The sequence below is a fragment of the Brachypodium distachyon genome, chromosome 4, assembly GCF_000005505.3.
Source record: "Brachypodium distachyon strain Bd21 chromosome 4, Brachypodium_distachyon_v3.0, whole genome shotgun sequence".
Taxonomy (NCBI): domain Eukaryota; kingdom Viridiplantae; phylum Streptophyta; class Magnoliopsida; order Poales; family Poaceae; genus Brachypodium; species Brachypodium distachyon.
The window spans coordinates 18519381-18531761 of record NC_016134.3 but is presented as its reverse complement, the minus strand read 5'-3'; the positions used below and the strand labels follow the sequence as shown (position 1 = coordinate 18531761).

Genomic DNA, 12381 nt, shown 5'->3' with positions numbered 1-12381 from the left:
GGTCTACACGAGCAATGAAGATTGCCCATGTGTATTTATACGGCGATCCCAAGATGGATTCTGTATAATCTCGGTATACGTAGATGATTTGAATATCATCGGTACACCTGAGGATATTGAGGAAGCAAGTTCCTACTTGAAGTCAGATTTTGAGATGAAGGATTTGGGTAAAACCAAGTTCTGTCTAGGTTTGCAACTGGAACATTCCCATTATGGGATTCTAGTGCACCAGTCTACCTACACTCAAAAGGTGTTGGAAAGATTTGGATTTGAAAAGGCATATCCTTCAAAGACTCCCATGATTGGGCGGTCATTACAGCAAGACAAGGACCCTTTCAGGCCGAAAAAAGAGGGGGAGGAAGTTCTGGGTTCAGAATTTCCTTAGCTGAGTGCTATTGGAGCACTCATGTACCTCACGAATTGTACATGGCCGGACATTGTATTCGCCGTCAATTTGCTGGCTAGGTACAGCTCTGAACCTACCAAAAGACATTGGAAAGGTGTTAAGAATGTCTTTCGGTACCTGCAAGGGACCAAAGATCTTGGGCTATTTTATAGAAGTAATCAAGACCTATCTTTGATAGGCTATGCCGATGCTGGGTATTTGTCGGACCCGCATACATCAAAGTCTTAGATTGGATATGTTTTTCTATGTGGTGGAACTGTTTCATGGAAATCGTCAAAGAAAAGTCTTGTATCGACTTCGACGAACCACTCGAAAATCATAGCACTATATGAAGCATCACGTGAGTGTGTATGGCTTCGACGGATGGTTCGCCACATTTACCTGTGGGCTGAACACCGTCCAGACCCCCACCATTATCTATGAAGATATTGCAGCTTGTGTTGCACAAGTACAAACGGGTTATGTGAAGAGTAATCTCACCAAGCATATAAATCCTAAGTTTTTCTATGCACATGAGTTGCAAAATATGAACGAGTTAAAGGTCTTGCATACTAAGTCGTGTGAAAATCTTGCTGATTTGTTCACCAAGTCACTACTGGCATCCACTTTTGAAAGGTGTGCGCATGGAATCGGTATGTTGAGACTTAGGGAGATGCAAGGTTCAGGAGGAGATACTTCACATACTCATCGTTAAATCTTGATCATGGCCATCAAATACTCATTTTAGAGATTGAGTAGGTTGTACTCTTTTTTCCTCAGTGAGTTTTCTTGTGTTTCTCGCATGAGGTTTTTAACGAGGCAATCTGTGCAACATAGCAACTGTATCCTCTGCTCTCTTTCTCCATGTGTTTTTCCCACTTGGTTTTTTCGGAGTTTTTGAGGCATATGGCGTACGGATAATCGGTCAAGAGAAAGTGTTGGGAAACCAACGACGGGGTGGGATGGCCACCAAGTCGTGCGCCCCCCACCAACCCCCATGTTGACTTGTTCCTCCACCTAACAGTTTGTTGTGAACTCTTATCCATTGGACCTATATAAAGGAAATGAGACTATCCCTTGTACATACACTTGAGATCAAAAATTAATAAAAGCTCATGTTCCTCTCTACTTTCTGGTATTTATTTACTTTACTGTGCTTCGTGATTGTATGTGTGTTCGACTACGATCTTAATGTACAACTCTAGGACCGGCCAGCCGGCAGGAGTTGCACAACACAAAGAAAGCGGCAAAGCGCAAGCCGTGGAGCGACGAGCGGGCGAGGAAACTGCTCAGGCGTAGAAATCGAAGGGATGTGAATATTCAGTTTTACGGATTAGAAATACAGGTTGGTATCTAAAAACACGGATTTGGTAGACTAATATTTTTTTTATAAAATTCGGTAACCGCTAGAGAGAGAGAGAGAGCGCTGCTCTTACCAGTCATCCACGAGTCAACCACCAACCACACAAGCAACTTCAGTGCACTAGCAGAGGCTTGAGGACACCATGACCACATCATTGTTTATTGCTAATCACAAGGTCAGTCTTGACATTACAACATTGGAGACAAGATAAGCACATTACAACATCGTCTGCCAATGCCATGCCAACAGCATCGTCTACCAATGCCATGCCATGATGCTTCCCTCCAAAGCTCAGATCAGATGTTGGGTGAATCCATGGTCGAAGCTGATAATGAATGTGCGAATCTCCATGGGCCCCAGATTGACTACGAGCTTGGAAGGATCCACGGGTCCTCCACGGACCACATTCTCGCCGGGAGGAGGACCTTCCACCTTCCATTTAAGCCTCTTCTTCTCCATGGCAGCGCGCTCTTGGTTCGCTGATAGGCTTGTTTCAACGATCTTGCTAATCTGGAGCATCCAGATTGGAAAGAGGGTGAGAATGTTCGTAAAAGATTCAAACAGAACTGCAAATATAAACAAGTTTAAATGAAGATAACCTTTTTATCCGGGAATACCCTCTTGAGGTCAACACTCGCCAGAGCCGAGAGATCCTTGTGCTCCCCAGCCTATATGTATGCACAGGAGACAGGGCAAGACTTACAAAAGGAAACATGATCTAGTTCGAGCAAGAGAAAGTAAAGGATCAAATTATGAGACCTCATATAGGTGCGCCAACCGAAGAAGAACGCTTCCATCTTCAAGTTCCTGTACAGTGCACAAGCATTTAACACAAATAACTTCCAAAGGAAATGTTGCATTGGCACCAAACCACAAACAAATCTAGATAGATTTTCATCAAATTTTTGTGATATATTACCAACATGAGGATGCATTTGTTGCTAACTGGCTGATATTATTGTAAGTTGTAACCAATCAAACTAGACAGGATAAAGAACTACCCATGTAAACTAAACATCTTCACTTCGTTGTTTAGAATCAGGAATACTTTACATTTTAAGGATATATGACAAGTTAACAACAGTGGTCCATTCTCCATAGAAGGGACATACCTGAAGGGTTAGTAGTGCTACATTTTCAGGTAAGCTGTAAGTCGGATCCATTGCAGAGAATGATGGAACATGCGAATTCACCCAATTGCCTCCATCCTGAATAAACAACTAGGTGAATCTTCAATAGGAGAATAACCTACTCCAGATACAAGAATAACCATTTAATCAATAATGCGTGCAACAAATTCCATGCAATACCTGCTCTGAGAAAGCAAGAAGAAGAGGGGAGTATATTTCCTGACCAAATGTACGACGCCACCTAGCTCCTTCCCCTTGCGGGTCAATTTTGAGATAATATTTTCCTTCAATCTGTCAATATTATAATATGCTGCTATAACAATATTTCTGCATAACATTGTGTGCCAAATAATGTAACAAACTGGTCTGTAATTCCACAGCACATATAGCTTCAATAAATGTGCCAGTTGGATTTGGTAATAGATAAGATAAGTAAATTGCTTCCTCTATGACAAGAGTTGACAAATAGGTTATAACATTGATATTGCTTTCAAGCCATTGACTTATTGTCCTTCAGCTAGCTATCCAACTATCCTCTTCAACAATGTATTCTCTTCAGCAAAATGATGCAATACATTTATATTGCTGATAAGATAATATTTCTCTAGCAAACAACTCTTTTTTGACTTCTACTAAAAGCATATCGTCCGAAAGATATTTCCTTTTACTTACAACTAGTCCTTCACATTGATCAATTGAACAGACTGTTTCATTTAATGCTTCCGCAACACCACGACCATCATCATGGAGTAGCCTCCTACACAAGGAGTAAGAAAGATTTTAAACCAAGCAGAGGCAGACAAAGAGAAATGCTAGAGTATGAAAGAAGCATCACCATATTGTGCCCCTTGACATTTACCTGTGTAGCATTAGCTCAATCTGTCCATCCTTTATGCTCGAACCTCCAACAGACCTGTCTACAAGTACAGACAACTCTTTGCTGCCGTCTTCCACATATATTCCAAGATTAACCTGAAAATAAACACGGTACTATAAATGTCTGTATAAATTCCCAACACAATCTACAAAAGAAACAATAAAATAATTTGCCAGGTTCATCAAAAAATATTGAGAAAACTATGAGTAACCTGGCACTGCACATGTTAAATTCTCGGCCTGGCATAATCACCAATAACCCCTCACCAGTAAATGTTAACTTCTTATGCCATCATTTTTTTAAAGAGCAAGCTGCCATTAAATGCTTGTTGCCATTTTCCGGTAGGATCAATAACATATCAAGTACAAGAAAAACCCGAAACTCCTCCAGGAAAAGTGACAACAAAACAAGAATAACAAACAAAGAAAATGTATAAACTGCATGGAAAATGCAAAAGATGAATTCATGACCGCTTTCAGATATTCACTCAATTATGGAAAAAGAATGAAAGAAGCCAATTCTTAATGATACTCCCTCCGATCCATAATAAGTGTCGCTGATTTAGTACAACTTATTATGGACAATGGGGAGTATTATACTTCCTTCACTCAAAACATAACAGAGCAAACAAGAGCTTACAGGATAATAGTTCCCAGCAATTGGTTGGTTCACCTCAATCTTCCACTCCGAGCGATAATCCCGTACCTGGAAGTAAAAGGGTACACATTATATACTACTCCCTCCAATCCTAAATTCCGGTGCAACTTACCCTTTTGATGAAATCACGTCCACTGGAATCAGTATAAAATGTTCTGTTTGTCGCCATGTTTGTAATGATTTCAGTTGATAGTTCTTTTCCATTTCCATCATCTATTGGTATTGGTCCAATCTATGCATAACAACAATTAGTTATAAGATGTTAGAAAACTGTAATGCAGAGAAGAATAGAGGAACAAATTATGCTGCAAAATGTGAAGGCCTCAGAGAAGAAACCAATGCAAGGTGCATTTGTTGACATAGCACTCACTATAAATTCAGTTTCCACGTAGTCCTTTCCTTTGTAAACTCTGGTGATCTGTGCAAAGATAAGACAAACTATATCAATTATCCACAATTCAAAATCCAATTACTAGTCAATTAACAAGGAATGAAAGAATAGGAATAACTCCATATTTTTGGTCCTATTAATTTCACATTTCTTCCATATATGTCATTTCACCAAAAGCCATACATATGAGTATTTCTCCGATTTAATCATGCTCATAGGTGAATCTTACTGGTTATGCAAAAGATGATGAGTAACCAACAATAAGTTTATGTGCCTAAGGTGTGCTAATTCAGAACGAATAGGGACCTGTTGCTGTAGCAAAATAAGGTGTTACAAGCAAAGAGACGATTCTCACTGTTACTCTCATAAGTGTGGGCTAAAAAACCAATTAGAACCTTAAGATCTGGAACTAAGAGTGAGCAAATAAATCCCACGTGAGTGGTGATTCAAACGAAGAATGTTCATAAGAATAACCTGATATATCCATGAATTAATCTGCCGATGCACTTCATCCAATATGGGCCCACGCAAAATTGTGGGATGAACCTTGAAGTGGAAAACATAAATTCATATAAGAAGGCAGAATTTTGGGAGGAACACTGAAGTGGGAAACCATAATTTCATGTAAGAACAACAAGGCATCTTTTGAAGATCTCTTCAGAGATGTGTGTATCTGCTATTCCAGACATACTTCGATTCTTCATCATACCTGACTATCAGTGTTGATAGGAACAGTACCATTAGGGCGAAATATATATGCTCCAGAAGCCTACAGTCCGGTAAGAAGCAAACAAACGTCAGCATAAGTAATTGCTCCGTTTTGGAAAATAGATTACTTGTCCCTCTTGTACCTGAGGATCACTTCCATTTCCATCCTGTCCTATGTAATACTTGTACTTCTGCTCGAAATTTGCTTGAACCTTCAAATGTGTTAATGGCGTTTGAGTACAAGTGATTTCGTATAACAAGCAAAACTAAAAGAAAAATTCCATATCCAATACCACAAATGCACATATGAGCTAGGGAAGATAAACCCCGGCTAATGTCATAAGTGTGCAACTTTTAAGATGGAAGCAAGGCAAGAGGTCAAATTGTTCCAGATGAAAATAATACTGATCACTGGCAAATTACCTGAGTCTTGCTATCAGAGTACAGGGATAGTGCTACAGCTGCATCATATTGAAGTTTCAAACGCCCTTGCCCAATTTGAAGATTGCTATTTTCACTTCCCTGAGAGTATAGACTGGATGGCGAAGAGACAGATGCTGCAATGTATACATTAAATTGGAAAAATTGTCAAACCTTTGGAGTAATGCTTTCTAAATTTGTTGCATATCAAGATGAAAGACATGAATTCACCTGATTTCTTTTCGCTTGAGACAAAATAAGTGTTAAAACCAAGTGGTGGTACAGAAGCAGGAAAAGCAAGCCAAAACTTGGGCTTCGCAGCGGATGATGCGCCCAAGTAAGCCTTGACATGTTTATCCCGTGTGTACAATGAGGTATTAGCTATAGGCAGAAGTTGCGATTCAATTTCTCTTCCCTCAGAATCATGAACAACAATGGAGTCACTCATAACCTGTTAATTCCACAATGGGCACATTTAGTTTCATTCTCAAGTGGAGCAGTTTCATGATAATGGCACTACTCTTTAAGCACATCTTATACATATACAAGATGGACAGATGTATGAATGCCAATAGAATGTATTGTTTTGCAGGGAACAAAAACGCATACTGGTATGCGAAGGACATCCTCTCGTTTCCATCCAAGAGAGTTGTAGACAAGAACAACCTGCAACAGAAATGTCGAAAAAAAAATGATAGATGTTATATGGATTTACTTTCTAAAAAAGCATAGTGGATGAGTTGAAAATCCATATCAATTTGATCTTAAAAGGGGCCATGCATGAGTTGAGAACAAAACTCACCAAGCTTTTGCCTGGAGAAAAGTTCAACTCGGAATGGGGGCAATATGTAATGTTTAGGAGAGGACACTGAAAAGAGGGGATATATCTGTAAATAGTAAATACTACGCCATATTTTAAATTACAAGAGAAATCTGTTAAAACAAACTGTAAATCAACCTGTCCAAAATTTGTCTTTGGGGATGAACAACGAGATTTTGACCCTGACTCACTCAAACAAGCGAGAGATGTCGAAACCAGCTCCTCGGCCTGGAAAAGAATCAACCCAAATTAATCTGTCAAATCTTAAAAGACAACATCAAATATGAATTGAAACAATTTTCTTGAGAAGTTTACTTTCTTATAGCCAATTGATAATCTCTTCGCATAATCATTTGCAACGTGTTGCTTCTCTGTTCCTGTAACAGCATCGTGGTGCTGAGCAAGAGCTAGAGCATCACCTAAACTATCTGTTGTGAGACCTGACTTGCTTCTCCCTTTGAAAAATTCCAGCTGCCTAGCTGCCTGAAAGTGAAAGTATATTGACCTTAAGCAAATGAATGGTACCAAGTGACCAATACAATATATCATATTGGTGTTGGACACCTGGAGGATATTATCGAAAAAGCAAGTCAAAACTACCAAGTAATATCCACTCATCATGCGGACATATTGTTTCAAGGCAGGTCTGCTTGTGAAGTAACCTGTCCAGTATGCATTCGGCTTATCTGCATACCTATGATAGAAATAGAGTCATATGAATGTGAAAGAACAGTTAACCATGCCAATTATAAGTATAAGATAGAACATACGGGAAGAAATCATTTGTCTTGAGAGGCCATGCCTCATTTGAAGCAAATTTGGCATCAGTGTAAATGGAAGGTGTGGAATACAGAGCATTGACACGGCCATCCTGAGGTATGGTCAAAGAAAACAAGAATGGTAAGTTCTTATGTATTAATATGTATGTTATACAAAATTCCAGCACCATTTGACAATTCCCACTTTAAAATGCTCAAAATAAATCAAGTTGCATCAATAGCAAGAAAAGGAAAGAGGGAACACTTGCTTAAGCATTTATGTTCTTACACAAGAAAAAATAAATATCAAATGCATCCCACGATATGTGCACATATATTAGTAAGAAAAGATTGAAACATTTCAAATGTATTGTATAGTCCATAAGTGCATGACGGTGGGAGCTCAAGGGATATGACTAAGTAGTGCTGTGGTTATAGCTTTGTGGTGGAATTATAAGGGAACAAAAAGGTACAGTTAAGTTTTGTAACCCCGGGCTCCTCCTTTACCTTGTTTACATAATGAATTAATTTGTCCATCTGTCTGAACCAACTTTCTGCGTATTGATATTTGAAATCTGTTCCCATTGTAAACATGATATGGTTTGTCCTTGTGATATTTGCCTACAAAAAAGATGGAAATGAGTATAACTTAGGATGAAACCTGTATTGCTCAATAGAGCAACAATTTTAAGTATGAAATTCTGCGGTCCAAACAATAACTCCTCAGCGTAATAAAATGCACAAGGTTAAAGCGGCATAGAAAACCAAAGCTGAATTTTCAGTTTCAGATATAAACTTCAAAACTGTGACTGCAACACCCAAGTTCTAGTACACTAATGTATTTTTCATCCAATATATATAACTGAGCAAAGATATACATCAGCATAAAGTATGAACATATGAGACCTGTGCCACAGCCGCAGCAACAAAATCATTCACCCGCTGCTCAACATTGTAGTCAAAAAGAAGGGGATCATCCTGCATGGATGCAAGCAATGGACAATTGGTTCATCCCCATTGTTTTATAAATTTTCATAACTCATCAATTTACCTGGACGACAGGGGAATCATCATCAACTTCAAAATAAAACTCGCCAGGTGGTGGTTCATAATTTTTTGGGAAGATACCAGCAAAAATCTGAAAGAAAATGAGCAGATATCAAACATTACAAATGAAACATGGTTTACCGAAAACAGGCAGGAGTGATGCCTACCCAAAGAATAAAGGAAATGTTCGAAAATATATACAGGCAAAAGGACCTATTAAGACCGCCTGGGTGTGTTGCGTTGGAGGTCCAGGCTAGATCCTCAAAGGACCTCATCAAAGTGATTTATAACACTTATATTATGGATAATAAAAATGCTACTTAGTACACACATCAGCTGATGAGCCGAAGGTCTTGGAGCCCCTCCATATAACCTCAAGTTCTTTTGTCCCCTTCCTTGTGTCACGATCTTGGTAATCAATTCGGAAGAAATAGAAGGCATCAAATCCTACCTGAATATAATGGAATGTGTTAAATACTCATAATGCATAGCAGCCATGGATCCAATCCAATGTTGTACTGTATCAAGAACAAAGTAGACAAATTTTGTAGGGGGAACAAAAATAGCAGAGATTAAACAATCTCCACAAGGGAGAAATTTTGCCAAATGGACCGCAAATTCCTTGAGTATAATGTCAAAGGAGCACAATGTTTTATTCACTCATGACGTCTCAAACACTTTGTCTTGGATCCTTGTTCTATGCAAAATTCTAGTGCTAATAAACCTAGCCTCGATCATTTTTTTGCCATTCAAATAGCTGTTATCTTGCTTTGGATAAGATTTTGTCTCCTCAGATTGCCAAGGATATACCTCATGGTTATCATCTCCAATTCCTAATAGGATTCAAGTCCTAATAGGATCTGAGCAACGTTTGCTAACAAAATGTTTTGAGCCATCTCTTTGCTGGTCAGTCTGACATGTTTCTCAAAACACTGCGTCACCTGTAAATTGACTGACTTGCGTAACTATCATCGTTAAGAAAAGCTGTCAATCACATCACTCTTGAAAGCGTAGCCATTGGATTTCCCATTATGAGTGTCCTATGTAATGTAAGCACATAAAGCCTATGTCTCAGCGTTTACGTACTACATAGTACTCCCTCCGATCCTAAATTGTTGTCGAAATATTATATGTATCTAGAGGCTTTTTAAGAATAGATACATCCATATTTGGGCAAATTTGAGTCAAAAATTTAGGATCAGAGGGATACCTTATTAAGGAATTCCACAACAAAGTAGCAACATACTGAGTGTGAAATTCATCTTATCATGCAAATAGAAAGTATGCAGAATTAATGAGTGATGACTAGTTACTATCATAATGGTAAAATTCATGTTATCTTGTGCTGGACTAATAGCTACTACCTCCAATCCATAATAAGTGTCTGGAATTTAGTACAAAGTTACTACAACTTCGTACTAAATCCCGGACACTTATTATGGACCGGAGGGAGTATTAAGTAACAAAAAAGCATTAACGATACATGGAAGTTGGACAAGGAGCTCTGGCTTAGTTTCTTCAGGTAAAAGCATCAAAGTCACACAAAATCAGAAAGCATGGCATGAATAGATAAAGCGAATTACTTCTGCACCAAGAAGGTAAGCCTGAACTGCAGAGTGCCCAAATGGATCAATCTGCCAACCAATCCTTGGAATCAGACCAAACTCCTCCTTGATGAATCTGTGCCCGAGTGTAGTCTGATCTATCATGTCAATGTAGTGTACAGTCGCCTCGTCATGCATGCACATGCCCCCATTGCTTCAAGACCACACAAGCAGCAATATGTTTTCAAATATTGAGAAGAGATATGATTACAAATGCAACCTACTAAAAAGGAAACTTTGGAAGTAGGAGAATACATGAGTTCCAGCCGTCCAGAGCTGAGGAGCCCCTTAATAGTATCCTTTATAATGTCGTTCTGCTGCCTCCACCATCTCTGGAAGAACGCCTGCAGTCATACATACATATATAAACGGTTTTGCCAAATAAAAACCACACCATCGAACCCAAAAAAGAACCCACGTCTAACACCATCCATTATTCCATTTGGATGTATAATTGCTGGTCTAGCTCCAACTCTTGAAACTAACAGCAAGGAAAGGAACTACGGAGCTCCTATATTACACTGACAAATACGAAATGCTTGTAGAAGCCATTTGGATGTATAATTGCTGGTCTAGCTCCAACTCTTGAAACTAACAGCAAGGAAAGGAACTACAGAGTTCCTATATTACTCTAACAAATACGAAATGCTTGTAGAAGCAACAAGGTTTTAGGTAGCTGTACATTGCTCGCGAACTCCTAATTCCACACCTCAAAACTTCTCAGACTGAACTGTTTGACCCTTGTGTAGATGCAAATTTCCTTACCTGCTCGACGTAGATGAACTTGCGGTTCTCGTCCTTGAGCAGCGCTGGCACAAGCGAATCCAGCACGTTCTGCACGCACGCGCCCTGCGAGCAACAGCAACAGAATTGGGTACATTTCCCCACTAAGTTGAACAAATGAACTAGAAACGTAACTGAGACTCCGTTAGAAAAAACTAACGAGATTAGAAAGATAACATGGTATAAAACCATTCCAAAAGCTTTCCCAGAACAAGAGCGAAAAGGCTAAAATAAAACCGACGAAAAATTCTCGGCAAACCCAGGGGCATTCGAGCAGCGGGAAGTAACCTGGATGGAGTTATTGGATCCGACGTAGTACTGGTCGACGGTCTTGAGCCAGCCGACGTCGTCGTGGGTGTGGGGAACCACGTGCACGTTGAGCTTCCCCTTCACCACCCCCGCCGACGTGTTGTAGGGGATGTACAGCCCCTCGGCCCCGCCGCCGGGGCCGAGCAACACGGCGGCGGCGGCGAGGAGTAGGGCAAGCCGGACGGGGCCCATGGCGTCGGCCACTGGGAAGCTTCTAGAAGAGCGCGAGCGGAAGCGGACGGGCGGCGCGGCGGTGGTGGTCGTCGGATAGCGAGAGTGACTGCGGGCCGACCGGCGAAGTCGAGTAGCTAAGAAAAGGCGGCAACGCGGGCCCCTTCTGTCAGCGCGCGGGCTTGCGGAGTGTATATAGGAGGGAGTAGTTGCGGGTTCGCCGTGCCACGTCAAAGTCTGCGTGGATGCTGTGGCGTTGTGCTTGCAATTTTTATACGGTAGAGTGCCTTGTCAGCTCTGTTTTGTTTTTTGGATAGGGCAAGCGTTTTTTGTCGCTGGTGGTGGTATGATTGATTTGCAAGGTTTTGGAATATTGTCTCGCCCAAATCGAAGGAAGCTTAATATACTTTTGCGGTTGCGTAAGGGTTAATAATGCTATAAAATAAAATAGTCAACAAGTGAATAGGTGATTTTTTAGTTAATCACCGCAGGAGAGCATCCGACCCGAATATACTACCTCAGTCCAAGTTTACAAGACCTCTATTGGGTTTCGTGTCAAATTTTGACCAACAATCATAAAACAAATTAATAATGTATGTATAAAAGTTAAGCCATTGGAAAGAGGTTTTCAATACGAATCCAGCAGTATCTCTTTTGTGTCAAAATAGACTCATATAGCTAATGTAGTTTTTTGTCAAAGTTTGTCATAACGTTCCGTGCGGCCTTACATGTCCGGACGGAGGGAGTATTATTTAAGGGTTATGGTTACAAAATAGGAGAAAAATAATCACGCCACAAGACGACGGCTATCTTTGATCAATGCTTCTCAAGTTTAAAGTCCACAAAGGTAACTTCGTCACAAGCCGGCATGTACCGTAACCGATTGCACAAACGGAAAAGCTAGAACAAGGGGACAACTGCTGCAGACGACTAAAAACTACGAGGTCGGTCTAATGAA

At 40.1% G+C, this 12381-nt stretch overlaps 1 protein-coding gene across 1 annotated transcript; it reads right to left on the bottom strand.

Moving 5' to 3' along the window:
• Nucleotides 1-1859: 1859 nt before the first annotated feature.
• On the bottom strand, nt 1860-11588 carry LOC100832076 (alpha-mannosidase At3g26720). Its single transcript, XM_003577471.3, has 29 exons — nt 11232-11588; nt 10926-11009; nt 10416-10504; nt 10140-10314; nt 8888-9007; nt 8561-8647; nt 8416-8487; nt 8017-8130; nt 7522-7622; nt 7352-7445; nt 7067-7234; nt 6890-6979; nt 6734-6799; nt 6541-6597; nt 6163-6382; nt 5935-6068; nt 5655-5723; nt 5513-5572; nt 5278-5349; nt 4783-4830; nt 4525-4644; nt 4395-4460; nt 3738-3850; nt 3551-3635; nt 3059-3169; nt 2861-2956; nt 2508-2555; nt 2348-2416; nt 1860-2258 (listed from the first exon to the last, which is right to left on the bottom strand). Exons 1-29 carry the CDS (start codon nt 11442-11444, stop codon nt 2040-2042), a joined length of 3060 nt encoding a protein of 1019 aa, XP_003577519.1. The 5' UTR covers nt 11445-11588; the 3' UTR covers nt 1860-2039.
• Nucleotides 11589-12381: the final 793 nt, after the last annotated feature.

Coding starts and splice junctions, on each gene's coding strand:
- LOC100832076 (XM_003577471.3), bottom strand. CDS start 11,444: ATGGGCCCCGTCCGGCTTGCCCTACTCCTCGCCGCCGCCGCCGTGTTG. Junction 5,350..5,512: donor CTATCAACACTGATAGTCAG/GTATGATGAAGA, acceptor TTCCACTTCAAG/GTTCATCCCACAATTTTGCG. Junction 4,461..4,524: donor GACGTGATTTCATCAAAAGG/GTAAGTTGCACC, acceptor TTTTACTTCCAG/GTACGGGATTATCGCTCGGA.